Source organism: Contarinia nasturtii, unplaced genomic scaffold, assembly GCF_009176525.2.
Source record: "Contarinia nasturtii isolate CC-2019 unplaced genomic scaffold, AAFC_CNas_1.1 Cnas_scaffold_187, whole genome shotgun sequence".
NCBI classification, from domain to species: domain Eukaryota; kingdom Metazoa; phylum Arthropoda; class Insecta; order Diptera; family Cecidomyiidae; genus Contarinia; species Contarinia nasturtii.
The window spans coordinates 3,818,825-3,840,159 of NW_022197544.1; the positions used below are offsets into that span (position 1 = coordinate 3,818,825).

Here is a 21,335-nt window from a genome sequence, read left to right on the forward strand (position 1 = left end):
GCGTCGATTTCCATACTATGCACATGTCGCTGCTTATGCTTTTCCTCTTTCAATCAAACTGAATTATATGCAATAATTCACATATTCATAATGGCTTTCAACATTCGAATGAGAATATTATATTCATATCTTTGAAATGTAAATTTTTATTTTCTTTTCTATAAAAACAACAATTCTTACTTAACGGCATTTTATGGCTAAATTTATCGAAAAAACTTACATCTAAATATATTTCAATTTGCATTTTGACATAAAATACTATTCGCGATTGTGTGTGTTATTTGGCATATCCTAAAAAAACAGAAGCTGCCAAAAACAAAGCTAGGAACTAATATATTCGGATGCACGCACGCATGCATACCACGTGCGCTGTGCACATATATACACAATTTCATTTGTAAATATATATAAAATTGGTCACCGTGTCTAATGCTATCGACCAAGTATCACCTAGCACTCTTTTTTTTCAAATTACAGCATTCATTTTGATTTCAACTGAAAACTATTTTACATATATACACACGCAAACATATCTATTACTATACTATTCCTATTACTGATCCTGTATCACGAAATTTACATTATAGGTGACCTAATTTACTACTATTTGGTTTTTATTTTCAATGTAATTTCTAAAAATATTTTTTTTAAAAAATCTACAAATCACTTCATGTCGCATTAGCAATATAATTCGTTCGATTTTTATAAAAATAGGCACATCTTCAACGTCATATTTAACAAAAAAAGTTCAATAATTCAAAGTTTATATAATATGAACACATGAAAACACATACAAAATATATTTTTAGAAAAAAACACTATTGACTGCCCATTGCTATATGAAAATATGACATGAATTTTGGCATTGTTTAGGCAAGCAATAATTTTTCCTTTTCCACGGTTATCGTTTGATCATTGGCCGCTGTATTAATGTTGATATTGAAATTTGATGCCGTTTGTTTTTTTGTTTTCAATGTCGTCGATCGGCCGGAAAAGTAATCTTCGATCTCTTGTAATGTTTTTCCTCTTGTCTCTGGCAAAAAGAAATAGTAAAAGATTGTACCTGAAAAAATAAAACAGAATCATTTCATTAAAGAAAACACACGGTAAAATGAAGTTTTCGATATTTTTTTTTTTTTGAGTTCAAATTGTATAGAAAGTTCTACTAACCGACTAAAGAAATAACACCATATAAAATAAACGTTCCGTGTTGCTCTATAGTACTCATCAAAAATGGATATGTTTTCACAACTATAAATACAAATGAATGGGCCGCAAATGTAGTCATTCCACCGATGATGCCGCGTACTTTTTGTGGATACAATTCGCCTGAAATTTATAATCAATTGAAAGGTATTGACTTAAAAAATGAATCGAAAAATGTTCACATACCGATCATAACCCATGGTACGATGAGGTATCCAATGCAACTGCATATTGTAAACGTAAAAATACATGCCACTGGGAACCATTGGTATTGCGTCGGAAGACCTTCTTTATCCATAGTGAATTTATATTGAAGATAAATGCCAAGGCATATCATCGATATGCCACAACCAATTGACGATACAAATGTAAGTGGACGACGGCCATATCTACGCATTGCAATACAGCCAACGACCGTAAACAATACACGAACAATTCCAATAAAAATTGCACAATTGTTTGCATCCCACGACGGTACAGCCATTTGGAAAATTTCAACCGCATAGAATGTGATCGTATTAACGCCGCTAAATTGATACATCATGAAGTATACAACGAGTATTATGAATGGCTTCAAAGCGGTGGGACTGAGTATTGCTTTAATTGTTTCACGAAATGATGTTTTTCTGCAAGTACACATTGAAATCGATCATTTTTCTTCGACATAAATTTAAAAAATAATTATTATTATTAAAAAACTAACTTGTCTAGTTGAGATTTTTGTGCGAAATTTTGCAAATGATCCACTTCACGTTGAATATTGTATGTTGAACAGCGCAATTTTGACAAACTTTTGGTTGCCTTTTCTGGTTTTGATTGTGCCACATAGAATGTTGGCGTTTCTGGCATCATGTACATCGAAATTAATGCTATTGTTGGTATAAATCCCGATATCACTGATAACGTTTTCCACGATGCAAATTTTCCGATTGTATACTGGAGAAGTACACCGAAACTAATAAAGACGGCGGCTAAAGCACTCAACATGCCACGGAGATGGGGCTGTGTCACTTCGCTGGTGTATACACGAGCAGGTGCACCAACCATACCAGAACCAAAACCCATAAGTAAACGACCCGCATAAATCATAGGCACATCGGTGGCCATTGCAATGAGTATCCAACCAAAAATTAACGGAATTTCAGTCAATAGCAATGCCTTTTTTCGTCCAATTTTATCCATCTATTTAGAAGAATCGAATCATTACGTTAAATTCATCATTTTCAAGCAAATGCATGTGATATATTACTCACCAAAATACCACTTAAAATACATCCAACTGGTGTACTGGCCGAAGATAATGCAGCTAGAAAATAAACAAACAAACAATGATTTAAAAAAATATATTCGAAAATAAACGAAGCAAATAAAGATTTGGAAAAATTCTGATGTTTCAATAAAAAAAAACCGCCCATCATTGCCTATTTACCCTTGCATTTTGTAGTAAAAATTGTGTTTATTGTTAGATAATTTAGTATATATATATATTTTTGTTGTTTTGCTTGAAATTGTGATGTACGATGTCAAGCGGAAAGTGAACTCAAAACAAGTCACATGTTTACTACATTTTAACGTGATAAGTATATTTCTTATCATTTCGAAATGAAAAAAAAAACCAACATTTAATCAACAGAATCGAATCATTAAGTTGAATTTAACTAGAAGTTGAGTGAGCCTAAGAAAGAATGAAGAAAATCAGAGTTAAATTACAAGGTCAACCCATATGTTCATATTTGACGTTTCAATCAATGAATTGAATTTTGTTTCAATTTTACCACCATCAATAAATAGACACGTCGAATATGGATTTCATCTCGATATGAATTTTTGATTTTATGGTCAATTGACGTCAATCCATGTGTTGATTTTCATACGGTTCGGTTTGACGTTGTTGTTCTAATCTCAACGACTCATTTTTTTTCTTCTTCTTCTTTTTTCAAATGACCCTTTTTTGTTTTCATTTCCAGAATATATAGATAATCCATTTGTGCAAATTCATCATTTTTGGCAGCAGAACTCATTAAATATATACGAATTTTATCGCATAAAATAACGTGCGCGTTTAAATGATTGTAAACCGTTTGTTTTTTATTCAACGAATTGATAGCAAATTGAGAAAATTGCCATGTGACTTATCGCCTTGAGTGAGTCTGCAAGGCAACAAACTTGAATAAAGACTGAAAATATGTTCATATATTCATTTCCTCAATTTGAAAAATGAAATGACAATAAATTGTCGGTAATAAGTGCGTCTAACGCGCACATTCTATGGACAGTGTCATTCTATTGGACACACAACAATTATACATGATTTGTTGGCAAAAGTTCATTGAATTAGATTATTTTTCTGTTGTTGACATTCGATTATGTTTCATTGTCCACCGAGAAAAAACGAAATGCATTTGTAGAAATACCCATGACGAGAGTGTTAATTTCAATGGATTTGTTTACTACGAAAATAATATTACACCACACGCATCAATATAAAATTTAACGTTATTCTCACTCATAAACATAAATTTTAATTGGATTGTTAATCATTAAAGCCGAGATCTTTTGATAAAATTGTTTGTTGAAAATCATGGCAAATCACTCGTTTATTGCTGTTTTTAGATACAATTAGTGACTACACCGCGTTTTCCCCCCGCATATGCAATTTAAACGATTACTCATGTGATGTGGTTTATTATCATTTGGAAAGGGCCAAAGGTTTACTTTACCGTCTACGATAATATATTTCAGCCTGTTGTAATATATCACTTTCGTTCGCGTGCATTTATCAGAATCGATTGCATGTGATATCAACATGTTCACAAAATGCACAACGGTACAATGTCATGTGGTTAAGCAGACAGATTCAAAATCCCATTTTGGATTAAATGCTCGTTTTATAAATCATCTTCACTGAATTTTCTTTTCTTACGACGTAGATTTCCTTTGAATTTCATTTCATAACAAATAATAGAAATTGATTAAAGAAATTGATACGAGCAAAATAAAAAACAAAGCGAGTGATTCACATCATATAAATTTTATCATTCAATGCAATTATTATGAATACACACACATGTTATAAGTAATTTTTTTGTAAATCTAAACGTTTTTTTCTTAGCATGTGAATTGTTTGACGTCGTAATCTTTCTGATGATCAGAACTTTTTTGCATTCAGTGTTATTTAAATGGTATTTTTTTCTATGCAGAACCATTATGTGATAGAATAGCAAATTAGTCGATAAATTAACGGTAATTATTGTTGCTGCTGTTTGATGTGTCAAAATATATCTGTAAAATCACCACAAATGAGATATTTTATTGTGTATATTGTTTTTTTGTCCAAGAATATTGGTGCATGCGAAATTGAAATCGAATTGAAATGATCAAGTTTGAATTGGGAATTACGACTTAAACTGAAATTGGTTTCGGAAACGGTCTGGTTTTTCATGTCAGTTACATGGTTGTGTGCACTCGATTTCGATTGATTCGGCCATCAATTCGCATTATCGACAATGATGTTATCAAATTACGTCTTTTTGTTGATTACTTGCCATTTGTTTTCAAGTTTCTTTTAAACAAATCTCACATTAAAACTAAACCTGCTAAAACTGCATATTCTGTTAAATTGACTGCAATCTGCATTCTGTTCAATAGCATCTTTTATTTTTACTAATATGTTGCAGCCATTGAAATGAATAAAACAAATAAAATGTTTAAAATGTAACCTTTGAATCCATAGCAACATCTGTATAGACTTTGGACAGAACATTTGGATTGTTTGTTTTTAATTTTCGCTTTCATGCAAATTGAATCACATGAAGAAAAGCGACACAGCCAGATAATTGATAAAACTAGAGCAGGAAGCTGAGGCTTGTACAAAACAAAGAAATCAAGTTTCGTCACGAGTATGAAGCAAATCTTGGTTCCAGGCGTGGCTTTTTTTTATCGCTTAGTTACGAAAAAAATATTGTTATTTTTTTTTAAACGAGTTTGGAAGTAAATCCAATCTTCTTTTATCAAATTTAACGATATTTAAAAAACATCAACAAAAACAACAACAATCAAATCAAATTGTAGGCATCGATCTTGTTTTCTAGGTGGTGTGCACGAGCCATCAATTCTCTCGCTCTTTCATACACTTGAACGCACTGAGAGTTGAAAATAAAACGTCGTAGTGAACAAACATTGCTTCAGGAGTGATTGTAATTTCATCGATTTTCGCAAAGTTGTCAAAATGAAAGAGAAACAGGAAAACAAAACAGACCAACGTGTAAAACTAATTCAAACGTGTATACATTTTAAATGAAATATACGTAAAGTTCAGTTTTTAATATGAAAACGGAATGGCATTCGGTCGAGATTGAGTGGTTGTGGATGAATGCGTGTGTCACAACAGCGCAAAAAAAGGATAGAATAAATATTTTATGCTATAAACGCATTTAGACTGACAGCGAGAGTATAAAGTATATGTTTTCCTTGCAAATGTTTAAATTCACAATAGGTGATTTTATGCTTCCGCTATTTTATGCAAATATTTTTTTTTTATTTTAGTCCAATTGTTATGGAAATGATGATTGATCGGCTTGTTTTTCAGAAAATATTCCACTGTTCATGGTTTGCAAAACTTACCAATCCACGACTCCTGACTGCAATTGATGGGAATGAGAGAATCGGGGCGCTTGAGCTGTGGAATAACAACAGCACTAAATCCAAACATAAGACCAGTGTTAATAGTACCAAGATTGGCGACGAAAGCAGCCACAACCTGTCGGAGCGCTTTTCCACGTTCATGTTTATTTTGAAATGGATTTGCTGTTGGTGCCGCTGTTGCCGGCACCTTTATGGCCGCTTGATCTTGCATTTCGATTTGATTTTGTGATTGTTGCTGTGATTCTACAATTACTACACGCATCGGTCCACCGCTGTCATTCATCAATGTTTGAGTATCACCACTGGAAAAAAAACAACAATAGAAATAATACGCCGAATGAATTAACTGATTTTATACGTTTGACAGTGTGTGGCAACGAGAAAATCGATTACGAAATAAAATCAGTAGTAGGAAAAGGGGGATTCGTCGCCAACTTTTGCGTCAACCGCATGGTTGAATTTTTATTAGCTACATTATACAAAATTTGGAATTATATCATATCGAGCAGCACACTTCACCCTAAAAAAAATTTCAAATGCGACTTGCTTCTCTATCTTCACCATCAAAAAATTGGGTTTGGTTGTGTATTAATTTGGAATTTTACATTCCCTTGTACAATTCACTAAATGCCGTAGTAACTATTTACGTTGACGAAATACTCGATGAGTATTTAGTACCATATATTTTCTCTATAAAAAAGAAGAGTACAACAATGTACCTATGACATGAATTTGCTAATAACTGGAGTCTCAATGTGTATGGAATGAAATCGTATGAGGCGCTCTCTACGTGATGATACACTTAAAGCTGATAGAAGATGCAACCAAATACAACAATATAACAAAGATATTATTATATAGTATTGAAACGACATATGTGTCAACTACTGATTCAACAAAAAAATTCATTTGGTGATTATAATCAAATTCAATTTGAGTTTTCTTTTTTCATATAAAATATATAATATTTTGTTCATGTCATTCATATCAGTAGTAATTGAGAAATAAAGTTGAAACATTTGCAACAGACCAAAATATCCATTTGTATTGTTAAATAATTCTGGAATTGAGTTTAGACTGCAATCGAATAAAATAATTGAGCACACTCCATAGCATTTTTTTAAGGTTATTTTGGAGGACTATATGACTTTTAATAATTGAATGAATTGAGTCAGTATTTCTTCTTTTTGTCATATAAATTTTGATTTTATTGAACAGTACGATTGTTTCGACGAATGAACGTCATCATCAGCTGCATGAATACGACTTTAATGGCAATTGATTTTTTTGTCAATAAGAATATCCATACAGTTTTCATCATCGGCCAACATTTTTTGACAAATTGAAAAAAATTCACAGACTTGGAGTACAAATCATAACGAAAGACTTTTGAATAAAAAACATTTTAATTTTTCACGAGTGAAGTCGATAACATGAGTGAAGTTGGTTGCTTTTATTTTTTTGACAATTTCAGAGCGTCAAACATTTATTAATTCAATAGAAAGAACAATAAAACATTGATAAGAATGCATCAAATAATTCACATCAATTTTCTTGTTATTGCAATTTTCGCAAGTGCAAGTGCAAGAATTTACGAAGATTGTACATTCGTACCTAAGGGTAAGATTTCTGTTTGTGGTTCCGATGGTAAAACTTATACCAATATATATCATTTCTGGTGTGCCCAGAAGAGTGAGTATGGGAGAAAAATAAACCTACAACTAATACGTCATTGGCATTGTTTCATATGGGAAAAATACGGCATCGAAACCACTACATTTTTATGTGTGAGTAAATTTCGATTCGATTATTAGAATTGGTCTATAAAAATAAAATGTTTTACTATTTGATTAATTTTTCAGATTCTTTTGGGCTTAGTTATACTTAGCGTGTGCTTATGTATTTATCGAAAGAATCGAACCACTTGGAGAAAAATGAAAAACTTTAGTGAGACTGCTTGATGACTCGGTTTATTGATCAACAAATCTTGATTTAAATTAGAATATTGTCAATATATCAATGCATTAGGTATACATAACGTCGGCACTTCACCTTTAAGAAAAAATTGGCATTCAAGAAAAGTACATAGCCAAATTGAAAAGAGTATTCAAAAAAGCGAAGCCACATTTTATCATGAGCATAGTTGTCAACGTACATACTTAATATACTCATAATCACACATGCGCACGGTTTTTTGATCAGGGGGGGTCAAATTGACTTTGGTCTCGAGGGGGGGAGGGGGGTGTTTATATGGAAAACTGAAATACAAATTTTGCATGAGAGAAACAAGTAAAAATGTGTGTTGGCGAGCGAAGCGAGCCGAAATTTTTCAAGTTTGACTTCAAAATCAGTGTATTTTTGCTATTGTTTATACATTTATATTGCAAATCTGAGAAAAAAATTCTCAGAGGGGGGTCAAACCGGTAAATCTCCTAAAAATTTACCTGGGGGTAAATTTTGAAAAATTTGCCTCAGGTGGGGGTCAAACCGGAAACCCTCCCCCCAGCGCGCATGTGTGATAATAATAATGATTTTATTTACATTTCTCCGTTTAGAATTAATCAAAGTTTTTCAAAAATATGATCTCCTAATAATATTTTGAACATTATACAATTTCATACATTTATACTATAGAAAAGTGAATTTTGTGCACATGATTTGGTTACATTTGTTTGTAAAATATTATTTAGGTTTCTTGTGTCATTTTGATTGTATCTTATTCTATTAGTCAAATATTGAAGAGCACTATTTAATATTATAAATTAATAAAAATGAATATTCCGATCTTATTGGAGTTTTATAATCTGAATCGTATTTAAATTATTTTTTTTTATTTATTATTTAAATTAACCCTCCTAGGTATAGAGGTCCATTGGACCGAAATTTTTGAAAAAATTGAATAAAAATCTAAGTAAATAAAAAAAAATCAAAATTTCTCGTGCAGATTATTCGTATAGAAGTTTATAATTCATATACATATTGTTTCTTTCATAAAATAATTGTATATGTTGTGGACATTTGATAAAACCAAATCTCACCTAGAACGTATAGTGGCGGTCCATTGGACCGCCCATACCAAATGTATGAAAACCTCATATAAACATTAAAAAAATAAAACAATTAAAAACTGTTGACAATGCACATTCTGAATTTTGCGTTACAAAACGGTGCATATAGAGAAGATTCAGCAATGTAGCAAAGAATAAAAAAGAAAGAATGTGTGTATATATGTATATAAGCTAGTACACAGACATGATTCGTTCGCTGTCGATCAAAAATGTGGTTTCTGAAGCTGAAATCAACACATTATATAACAGCACAAAAGTTGGCGTTGATCAGTTAGATCAACTGTGTCACAGCTATTCATGTCAACGAGGCAGAAATCGTTGGCCTTCATTCATGAACTTGATCAATGTATGTGTACTCCACATTGTGGACTCGCTGCGTTCATTGTTTATAATGCAACACATGGAATTACACGAGATCGATATTCATTTCAACGCAAGAAATTTTTGATCGAATTATCGGAAGCATTGGTGTATGATCAAAAAGCACGCAGATCCACTTATGGATTTAATAAAGCGCATCGAGCTGTACTCAGCACAGTTCAGAAGCACCGTCAACTTCAACAACGTAAACCAAACAAGATAAAAAAAAAGTGCATGTCATTTATGTCCCACTAAAATCAATCGAAAGACGCGAACACAGTGCAGCAAATGTATGAAAAATGTTTGTGGTGAACATTCCGAAAGAATTGTGAATACGAACTGCACCAAAAAGCGTCCGTATGAAACTGCATCATCAGATTCCAATTAATTTGGTCATAAATGGTTTATTTTCAACCTTTTTTCCCATTTAAATGAAATTATAATGAAAATTTCAACCAAAAAAATATATAATTTTGTTCATTTCATAGACTTTTCATACATTTTGTATGGGCGGTCCAATGGACCGACTCTATCCGTTCAAGTTTTTTTTTACTCTATACCTAGGAGGGTTAAATATCATCGTCACCAATTGCGAATTAAAGTCGAGTAAATCGGGAAAATGAATATAAATCAAATAAAAGTTGAACTCCGCTCAATTGTCACGCCCATTGAAATGTTTGAATTTTCAAACAATTGCACATTTGAATTGTAGTTATTTTGTAATGGATGCCAATAGCTAAAGGTAAAAAAATTTCATAAGCGTTTGAAAAAGAAATTTCGAAATTTCAAGTACAACAAACATTTTATTATCATGTGCGCGTTTAATTCAATGTATACATAGCAATTCATAGTCAAAAATGTTTTCTGAATCGAATGAGTGAGCGAATAAACGATCGAATGTCTGGATGTGTGTCTAGATGATTATAAAACTTCAATAAGATCGGAAAATATTTGCAATTTATAATGAATTTGATCTTGAAATGTCATTTTGGTCAGCGAATATATGTTTTCATCCATAGGAATGACTTTCTGCACTTAGCAACATGTCATCAAGATTTTGCCGCGGCAGCGTTTTGATAATTGTGTCAACACCTATCAAAGCATCGCTGTTAGCAAAATATTGCATCGACAGTCAAATCATTGACACTGTTATCTATTGAATATTTGACGGCGGTGCAAATTATTTGCACTATATATTGGAAAGCGCCGTAATGCATTATAAGTTTGTGCATTACACGTTGAACATCGTCAAATATCTTTTCAAAAAATATTTGAGAAAATGTTTAAGTTCATAATTGCTCTTTTGGTCGTGTTCACGACAAGTTGTGAATCCACTGTTCAAATTGTGAATGGTAAAAAAACCAGCATAGAAAACTATCCGTGGACTGCATCCATAAATGTAGCATGGGGTTTTCGAGTTTTCGCAGAATTCCAGTGCGGGGCTGTTATTATAAGCGAGAGATGGCTAATTAGCAATGCGCATTGTAACATTTTTAATATATTAATCTTCTACCAGTTCGTCAGAGTGGGGTCAAATTATTCCACTTGGTATGGGGAAAAACATGATATTGAAAAATGGGTTATACATCCCGATTATGTTAAAGACACCGCGAAAAACGATGTAGCTTTGATAAAACTGGAGGAAGATCTCAAGTATTCGCAGCAAATCAAACCTATACCAATGGTGAAAGAAAACTTCATAGTATCAGAGGGTCTCATTATAAAAACAGCTGGATTCGGTGATATTGCTTATGACGTACCAAATCACGACGTACTCATGGAAGCCGTATTCTCTGCGTGTGAACCATTGTATTTCAAGAAATTGCCAAACGATAGCTTAATTTGTGCAATAGATCATTTGGAAGTAGAAACAAGTTAGTAAATGTATTCCTAATTTTCTTAATGTAATACTTCAGAAACATATGGTAGAAAATCAATGTTTCCACACATAAAAGTTGAGAATTTCTCCTAGTGCAAAACTCTATGAAGAAATGTGTATAAATTACAATTTCATACACACTGTGTCTAATTTGTTATGATTTCATGCACGAAAACATCTATCAAAACAAAATGTGCTTCTTTTAAATCAAAACTTTTACTTATTTTTATAGTTTGTGGCGGAGACTCAGGATCCGGACTGATTATCACTATAAACAAACAAAGGCTTCTACTTGGGGTGATATATCAAAGTAATGAATATTGCAATCCAGCTTTTCCATTGTTTGGTGTATCTATTCCTTGGTATAGGCATTGGATTAGGAATAATACGGGTATTTGAAAACGTATTGAGCCGCTTATTTCAGAAACGTTTTTATTATTACATACACACACACACATACAAAACATTTCTCTCAATTTGTGTAAAATAAAAATTCTTATTGAATATTCATTTGAAACACTTATTTGAAATCGCTCAAAGATGCTTAAAATAGAATAAATAAATAAACAAAAATGTTGTTGATTTGTTTGTTGTGTTTTGTTTTGTTTTTTTTTGGAATGAATAAAAATCTCCAGTACCGTTTAAACTTCAATTGGAATTGTGCGAACTAACAGCTGATATAGTGAACGATAAATTTGCTGGAATGAGAAGGAAAAAAATAATAACGATCGTAAAGTGGTGACACATACAAAGTGGGATAGTTTTTTATATTGCTTAAATGATATTTTTCCCTTCTACTTCTTTTTCATCGTACATTGAATTTTGGTTAACCGAACTTGGCGGAATTATTTTAAGCATAATGCTTTTTGTTAACTGAATTAAAATAAAAATTAATTCACGGAAATATTAACATGACATGTCTTAAAATAAAAATGAAAAAACAAATGAATATGAAAATAAAAAAAAACTATGAACGAACGGAAAATGATAACGGAAAGAAAAAACTGAATTTCACACAAATTTTTTGTTAATTCTTCGTCTATTTTTGATTGCTTGTGTAAATTGTTGCTTCTCAACAACGAAAAAAAAACATTAGAGAGGGAAAAAATGAGAATATGAACTAGATTGTTCAATGTTCATTCAAGTGCTACACATTGTATTGATCATTATATTGTTCTATTACATTAAAATTGTTGTATTTTATAACATTTCTCTCTCTCTCTCAATTGTGTGGAATTGATATCATTATTTGTTTCTGAGACTGACATTGTAATTAAATAATGACTTGCATTCTGCACTGTGGATAATGATTGGAGACAGATTTTTTTTTAAGAGAACTAGACTAACAGCAATTAAAATTTTTTTTTACGTTCTTCTGACAACATTTTGTTTTACATTTTAGTGAACATGTGTGTTTCGAACACATGTTTTGTATGTACATATGTGTTGGTACGTTCACAGTAGTATTGTTGAAGTTGTTCGTTTCAGCCAAACCGGTTTGAATAAAACCGCAAATAGTTCGATTTTAGGTTCAAATTCATGAAAAATAGTTCGATTTTTGATGTTAATTTCATAAAAATAGTTCGAATTATAGTTCAATTTCATGAAAATAGTTCGATTTGAGGTTCGATTTCATGCAAATAGTTCGATTTTAGGTTTGATTTCATGAAAATGGTTCGATTTGAGGTTTGATTATATTTAAATAACAAATATCTAGTAATACAAGTTAGTTCAAGTTGAACATTCAAGCAGTAAAGTTATCTTCATAGCTACATCATGCGTTTGAATACAGTGCAAAAGGCTGAAATTTTAGCTAAATTGAATGACGGAGTGAATGATAATCGTCTAGCAAAAGAATATGATGTTGCTAAATCAACAATTTCATTATTAAAAAAGCGCAAATTTGTTGAAATGCAGCAGTCCAGCAAAAGAAGTGGAACTTTTAATCAACCATCGAGTGCAAGCGAGAGCGATAATGCATCAAATCAATCAAACAATTCATCTAATGAGGATGAGATTGATGATGATGTTGATAATAATGAGAGAATTGAGAAAAAATCACACGCATTGCCAATGTTCCGTCAATCGCTCGAAATAGATGAGAATGAGCAAGATAACGATGATGATGATGACGAGTATGATGATGATGAGGATGAGGAATTTGAGAGAGAAGAAGATGAAGAAGATCCTAATGAAATATGTAGAAAATTGCGTCGTGTATGTAATAACTTATATGATCCGACTCAATCATTGAGTGAAATATTTGAATTATTTTTAAATTACAGAGGGGTAATTACATTAAATAATCTGAATTCGCATACTGAAAATTGTAAAAATCATGTAAAAAAAAAACGAGTAAATAAAACAAACACGATATTTTTTGACAAAAAAACAAAATCTTTTTATTTCAATTTTAGTTATATTTATGTGTGTTTATTATAATATATAAAGTAATCATGCGAAAGTTCTATTTGAAAGGTTCGATTGGATTTATAAAAAAATTTGATTTTGGAACCGATTTTGCTTCGAATTATACAGAAATTTTCGTAAATTTACCTAAAATGTTTTTCATTCATGAAAATCAATGAAAACTGTCTCATTTTTGTACCTTATTTACTATTTTTGCTTAAAATTATATGGAAATTTACATTTCACCAGCAATAATTTTTCTCAATTTCACCAATTTCATGGTGACCCCAAGCTAGTGTATCGATACCATTCGAACGAATAAGGTAACGCTTATCGTCGAACGGATTTAAGGCAATTTTTCTCTGTTTAATTGTGAATATTTGATGTGATTTCGAGCGAAGGTTATGCTGTTCACGTAAAATATTACAATTTTTCTCGATACAGTCAACATAATCGCTAAATCCAATTTTACGTTTCACTATATTCTTTTTGATACCTTTAGACTTTTTAATAACTTTAGATTTTTTATCGATGTTACAATTCTTTTCGATGCAGTCAACATATTCACTTTCTGTTATAACGCGAGGTGCGACAGCTCTTTCTGGACATGCACATTTTTCCGTTTTAGTTGTAAACGGTAGTACAGCGTAGCATTTTGCACGTATATTTCATATAATTAAAAAATGATTTTTCAAAGTCGTTGGTAGCTTGCGTACGTAGCTGTGTGTTAATATCGACGTAGGGCTTTAGCCAGCAACTTTGTTCGAATTGAAGTACTCGATGTACTTTTCTCAATACTAGACCGTGTTGTAATGCTAATTTGAGCATGCGATAATGAATGATATAATTTTCTTTATCGTATAGTGTTAACAGTAATTTATCGATTTTATTTGGTTTTATACCGATAATATCGATCGCTTCACGCGGAAGCGTTCGCTTTTCAGCACAAAATGGAAAATCATTATGTGTAGCATGTAAATTTTTTGGATATTGTAGATCAACCTCGAATATGTAGCCATATTCCGAATCGTCAGCTAATTTAGCTATTTTATATGCATTCGAAAAAGATGCCTTTACAATGTTGTCATCAATCCATTTAAAATCTCTCAGCGGTAATGGTTGCGACATTGCGTGTCCGTACAGATTATTTGTGGATGATAAAAAAAACAAAATTAGATTCTAAAAATATCATGAAATTGATTAAAGATAGACTGGACGAGTGGATGATCGACCGAAATTTACCATCTAAATACATTAAATAATTTGACGTTTCTCATTGTATACATCTCCCATGTATTTATTGTTGGCTTTGACTTGACGTTTACTGCACTGACTTATGCCACCGCGAATTCCACGTTCGATGAACAGTAACATTTCCACATCAGATAACAGTTCAATTCTCACTCCGGTATATTTGAGCATGGCATCCCACGAAAGACCTGAAGCTATATAGTAGTTTGCCGGATCCAAACTGTAAATTGTATGGCATGTATTTCGAAAAGTTTCAAATACGTCGGCCAACAGTAGCACATCCGTCTTTAGATATAGTTCAGAATAGTCTCCGAGCGTTTTACAATTGAATTTCCGCCAGATATCGTGATCAAATTGATAATCGCCATCCGATATTCCTTCTCCACTAAGTTTGCTGTAAAAATCTGCTTTTAATGGTAGATTTGTCCCCTTCAGCTGCTCCATACCGCTCACATATTCATAAGGAAAAACGCCTTTACGTTCAAGCATAGCGATTTGTTCTGGTGTGTAGCCATTTTTCTCACTTTCATTATACGTTATTTGTTTTTTATCTGCTGGTAGTAGTGATGCTAATTCAGCTAGAGATGCAGGCATGAATCTACATGAATCAATGAATTTAAATTTTACGTTTTCTCTCGTATTGAGCCCGCGTGTGCTCCCTGTCACTACTTTCGTGAAAGCGATGTATTGTTCCGCATTAGCTGGAATAATTGAGACATCTCCATTTATAATATTATTTGCTGCCAACTCTTTTATGAATAAATGCGAGTCGTAACCCGACAAATTGTGCATAATAACGGGTACAACGTGGCTATCTTGGAACTGTAAGTTGAATGCTTGATGGGCTGGACCTCTATATCGACCGGTGAGATGACAGTGATCATGTACTCTAATATCATTTGCTTCAAAAATATCACCACAAATTGTACATAATGCATTTGGATCGTGGAATGCATATCTCTCATCTTCAGTTAGCGGTAGCATTGGTATGTTTTTATCAAATAACCTTGCAACTCCATGAGCAATTTCCTTCAATTCTGCGATGAACCATTCGACGCAATCGGTACGATTGCCGCTGCCTCGGTAATATGAAAATGAGTCGTCAAATTCACATTTAAAGTAATATTCAACGCTGTACATATGATGCTGCTGATATGCGGTAGTTGCACATTCCTCACTAAATATACGTTTCTGATCTTCCATACTGAGCTCCTTCAGATACGCTTCAGTATCAGCGTATACAACAAATGGTGCTATCAGCTGATGTTTATAGTTATCAAATTTCATCCATTTCCATGTTTGATCGGGCATTTCAATGCTACACTCGTTTGTACATTTTGCAGTATGTTTCAATAATTTTTCATTTGTATCATAAAATATATGCGATCGCAAATGTATTTTCGAGATTTATGTTTATTCAGCTGACTTCTGACTAGACGGCTTAAATTTTTTATCCAGCAGTAATGAGTACGAATGGAATCATTATCGCAGATCTCCTTAATCATGTTGGAAGTGCTAGCTGTTTTATTAACACTATCTCTGTTTTTGATTAGCAGCAAATGAATATGATGCTGCTTAACTTCATTACTCACACGTAATGGACATATGCGACCCTCATTTTCATCATCGTAATAGTATAAATTTATCGATATATTGTTGTTTTGTCGAACAAATTTGTCGATTTGGTTCAAGCGAACGGGAAAATCGATTCCATCAAAATTCAATTCGTTCTCATATTGATAATAATGACGAACTCGCTCTGGATGATCAGTTACCGGGTGTAAAGCAGATAAAATAGCCCATTTGAAGCACATTTCGTCAAGTTGATTTTGTACGTTGATAACTGCATTTTTATATCATAGTTTTTTAGGACTTTGAATATACGATGAACCTTGTAATGGGTTGTATAAGTTAACGTGAACATTCAACTCGATTATGCGGGCGAGCGTAAATCCGGAACCGCGGAATGAAACTTGTTCTGCACTTTCCACTATTTCTTGAACGATTTGTTTTCGAAAATGTTCGTGTAGGTCTACGTTTAAATCAAGCTTCCGTGTTTGCGTTGGGAGATATATAGTCTCTTTCTCTGTTAACTCATGACTATGATTACCGCCAGTATCATCATCATCGTAAGAATCATTATTTTCATCTGTGTTTACAATTTTTTTTTCAAACTCTGCTACGAATACAGTCATTGACTTCACGTTAATCAAATTTTCAATATTTTTCGTAAGTTCCGAGCGATATATATGAAATAGAAATAGCTTAGAAATATTTCAATATCAATATGTCCATTGTTTACAATAGCGAAGGTGTTCGTCTATTAAATGCATTTTCACGCACTTGTAGCTCAACACTAGGGACATCTTCAATTGTATTAGAGGACGGTGACATCATTGTTAATCACATCGATATTAACGTTTTTCACGGGCGCAATTCCATTTTGGTATATCAATATGAACCGTTCCTTTCGGAACGCACCGAACAAAAATTAAAATTCGATTGATCTAGTTGTATGACTAGATGTTTGAAATTTAATTATAATGGAACCTCAAATCGAGCGTATTTACAGGAAATCGAACCTCAAATCGAACTATTTTCATGAAATTGAACCTAAAATCGAATTATTTCCATGAAATCTAAAATAAAAACCGAAATATTTGCATGAAATCGAACCTAAAATCGAATTATTTTCATTGAATCGACCCTCAAATCGAACTATTTTCATGAAATCGCACTATTTGCTTGAAATTGAACCTCAAATCGAACTATTTTACATGAAAGTGAACCTAAAGCATTTAGGTGTGAATGATTGTTTTAAGATTAAAAGAGAAAATGTGTGTGAAATATAGGTAAATTTATGCTTTAAAACTTGAATTTCAATGCGAAAAAATTGAAATTGTAGATTTTGTTTGTTGAGCATTGAAGTTCAATATATTGACCACAATATATACTGAAATTTCATCAAAATCGGTCAACTATTACTATTACAAAATGGTCCGTCAAACAAAACGCTCACTAAAATCAAATAAATTTATGAAAAAAACGTATTTTCCTAAATGCACGAATTATGACATACGAAAGCTCCAATATTTACCTTTTGAGACCGGTGTTGAGTCTCCCTCCTCCTATGTTAAAAAATATAGCATCCCAAACCGTCTGAAAAGCATTGCTAAAGCAGTGTCACCTTTTTTCTTATTCCTTTTACTTCAACTGCTTTTCAGATTGCTCACAGTCACATAAGATTAAATACAATACTTTTCCCATGTATACTTTTCATTCTCTCTCTTCCACACACAGAACTGTTAAACAACTATTTCTCATTCAAACTAGTTTTCACTCTCTTCCTCTCTCTCTCATGCCCAACTAGTATGTCAACGGATCTGCTTGCTGTATATTTTATATGGGCATCAGCTCTGCTTGTTATATGTGTATGTGGTTGTGTGTGTGTAACTATTTTGGTTTATCATATTCTTTTTTCTCTCAGATTCGTATCAACGGATTGAGTAATATAGAATGAAATTTTGAAATAATACTGTCTCTTCTTCATATAGTTAGATAGGTAAGTGAACAGAAACACTGTATTCATAGTCACAAAAACCGATTGTGTGTGCGTGTATGTATGTAATGAAATGTAATCAGTAGTAATCAAATGTAATGAATGTATGAATGTTAGAGTAATCATTTGAGTGGTGAGACGGAGAGAGAGAGTTGTAATATGCAATGGAGCAAACGATTGAATGTGTGAGTGAGCGAGTGAGCGTTTTTTTGTATTTGCTATGTATTTTGTTGTTGGATTCGTTTCGTATGTAAAGTAAAACGAAGTAAAAAAAACTACCGAGCTTTCAAAATTTAAACAAATGATCTTAAAACGCACCAATGTATTTTGTTGTTGGATAAATTTTTGAGTGTTTGATAGAGAGAATTGAACGAGAAAACAATTGAATGTGTGAGTGAGCGAGTGAGTGAATGATGTACGACGTATGGACTTCGCTCTTAGGATGACGCACGCGCTCGCACTGCTACCGCATGGGTAGCCTTGCGTCAACCATGCGGTTGACGCAAAAGTTGGCGACGAATCCCCCTTTTCCTACTACTAAAATCTCTGAAAAATATTCAAGTTCCTTATTTTACATATATGCAAAAATCTACGCATTTAATTCATGGATTTATTCAATTATTTGGAGCGATCAACTGGTTTTGGCGGCAAAAAACACATGTCAATTTTTGTAACACATAAAACATAACCGCAATATTACGACGTTTATGATAACAGAAATGTTTTAAATAATGCGTAAATTATTATTTGATTTTTTGAGACTTTCCGCGCAGAAGATTCATTAAAATGTAATGGAAACTGATGGAAGCAAACAAGGTTTTTAATTAATTGGAAGTTCAATTTTATACATATTTAAAAATGAATAAAATGATATTAAAATGTCGTTTTTTACATCAATTTATGTCCGGTGTTTTTCCATTTGAAGTTCAAAACCGAATAATAATTGTTGGGTGTGTGTCAAACATAATATTTGCTAAAAAGAAAGATGTATCACTTCGCTATATCATATTTCATATCAACTGGTGGGCAGAAAACAACAAACAAAAAAATCCGACGGAAAATTGGTGCGCACTTCAATTGTGCTTTTCTGTCGTCACACTCTCTATACATTCAAGTTTGAAGGTCAAATATGCAAATAAATGCAAATTGCACCTTTGGTTTTTTCCATCCAATCATATCATTTCTTCATTAATTTTTTATTTACTACTATTAAATCTTAATTCACCTAATTGCTATGATTCACCAAACTCGTTGGCGCTATAAACTCTCTTTCGAGGAAACAAATGTTTCCAATAGACAATTTGAATTCTTGACGGCGAGAAAAAAGATGATCAAACACTTAACGAAAAAAGAAAATTGCCTTATGAATAAAACGAGATTCAAAACATTGTCAAAAATTAATGAATTTCACAGTAAAATAAATACTTTCTGTATCTCGTACATACCCAGTCATATTGGATGTGTGTTTTCTGCAAGTCTATTTTCCGATGATCAATTTGATTCAATTCGGTGTGCTCCTTCGCTCGAATGAGTTGTGAATTCGCTTCTTTCTGGTTTATGTCAAAATTTCACCGATTTGATCGCTTTCGAACGGTTTTCTTTCTCTCTCTCTCTCTCTCTCTTGATTTTTTTGTGTGCCAACAACGAAATTTGTATAGCCTTTACAACAGATGTTTAATATTCAACACAAACAAAATACTAAGCTACTCAATGGCAATGATGTTAGATGAGAAATAGAATCACAGATGGTTTTGAGCTATATCGATTGGCTTCTTATATTCTAAGTTTTGTTTTTCCTTTTTTTTAGTTGAAATCATTAAAATTCAATGTATTTTTATTTCGTTTTGTTCTTAGGTTCCGTTTATCCTTTTGATTTCATCATATATATCGTGGCGACACAATTTCTCTTTCGGCAACTTGTTTGGAACGAATAAAAAAATCGACTAAACGGCCAAGAAGCACTAGAAATGTCTCACAATTGTGATATGCAAACGACCAAAGTTGAAAGAAGTTATATTATATAGCTACAATGGCACCGAAACAAAATGTCGATCGTTTTTTTTGTTTGAAGTGTGCGACAACAAATAAACCGTTATAGACACACTATGAAAATATAATTGTGTTTCAATAAATAGTTGCGCTTTTGTTCCGACGAGATTTTGTTGGGCCTGTATTCTCTCAATATGAGAGAGATGTGAGTTTCGTCTTTTTTTTTTAATTTTGCGATTATTCGATGATGTGCCACAGTAATTTTTTTTAATGGATTTATTATAGACTTGTTTTCAAATCGAGCGCCAATTAACAACTGACCTTATCATTTATCAAGCGGCTAAATGCTTTGGGCTTACTCTCTTTTGCACGCGAGACAGTAAAACACATGAGAAAAAAAAGTGATAGTGTTAGTGTGACAACAAACGCAACAGGCGCTACTCAACGATACCGCTTGAAAATCATATGTACAAGTAAACTTTTGTGACAGAGACGAAATGAATGTATAGTGGAGAGAGAGACAAAGAAATACGACAACAACACCAAAATCAGACAATACGAGCGATAGACACGATGAACAAAAATGCTCTATTTTCAGATCTGTGTTGCTAGAATAAAATGGTTGCCATTTTTTTCGGATGTACGGCGACGACACTTGTAGCTGTCGTTGCGCCACTAGCACAATACCCGACATGATTAGTAACAGAGCACACCGATATCGGCCCGTTTGATTTGAATATTGACGAATTTTTTGGCACGTTTATTACAAATTGAATTGCAAAGTTTGCGAAAATCTATGTAATTCTGATTAATATGGGGAAAAATTGAATGGTACATTTAAACTAAGATAAGAGTCCTATTTTTATTTTTTCCGTCGTCAGCGTTGATTTTGTCGCAGACTACGCGCTAATCGTTTGTTTATGTACATTGGTTGAGTAACCTTTTGATATATATATATATATATCATTTT

At 32.6% G+C, this 21,335-nt stretch overlaps 3 protein-coding genes across 6 annotated transcripts; 1 reads left to right on the forward strand and 2 right to left on the reverse strand.

The window, feature by feature from the left end:
* Window positions 1–122: 122 nt before the first annotated feature.
* Window positions 123–20,697, reverse strand: LOC116336803 (facilitated trehalose transporter Tret1-like). Of its 3 annotated transcripts, none has more exons than XM_031760944.1 (8): window positions 19,822–20,697; window positions 11,796–11,855; window positions 5,830–6,152; window positions 2,460–2,512; window positions 1,910–2,388; window positions 1,393–1,832; window positions 1,171–1,329; window positions 123–1,063 (listed from the first exon to the last, which is right to left on the reverse strand). In XM_031760944.1, exons 3-8 carry the CDS (start codon window positions 6,131–6,133, stop codon window positions 870–872), a joined length of 1,629 nt encoding a protein of 542 aa, XP_031616804.1. In that variant the 5' UTR covers window positions 6,134–6,152; window positions 11,796–11,855; window positions 19,822–20,697; the 3' UTR covers window positions 123–869. The 3 variants fall into 3 exon arrangements, with proteins under 3 accessions (XP_031616804.1, XP_031616805.1, XP_031616803.1); XM_031760945.1 differs by lacking the exon at window positions 11,796–11,855 and adding an exon at window positions 17,915–17,976; XM_031760943.1 differs by lacking the exon at window positions 11,796–11,855 and having other exon boundaries at window positions 19,822–20,696.
* On the forward strand, window positions 10,517–11,992 carry LOC116336805 (serine protease 38-like). Its single transcript, XM_031760948.1, has 2 exons — window positions 10,517–11,152; window positions 11,390–11,992. The coding sequence occupies exons 1-2, from the start codon at window positions 10,558–10,560 to the stop codon at window positions 11,554–11,556; spliced, it is 762 nt and encodes a 253-aa protein (XP_031616808.1). The 5' UTR covers window positions 10,517–10,557; the 3' UTR covers window positions 11,557–11,992.
* On the reverse strand, window positions 13,593–17,415 carry LOC116336804. Of its 2 annotated transcripts, none has more exons than XR_004200741.1 (2): window positions 14,469–17,415; window positions 13,593–14,381 (listed from the first exon to the last, which is right to left on the reverse strand). XR_004200741.1 is itself a non-coding variant. In XM_031760947.1 (2 exons), the coding sequence occupies exon 1, from the start codon at window positions 16,126–16,128 to the stop codon at window positions 14,821–14,823; it is 1,308 nt and encodes a 435-aa protein (XP_031616807.1). In that variant the 5' UTR covers window positions 16,129–17,415; the 3' UTR covers window positions 13,593–14,745; window positions 14,809–14,820. The 2 variants fall into 2 exon arrangements, 1 of the variants encoding a protein (XP_031616807.1); XM_031760947.1 differs by having other exon boundaries at window positions 13,593–14,745; window positions 14,809–17,415.
* Window positions 20,698–21,335: the final 638 nt, after the last annotated feature.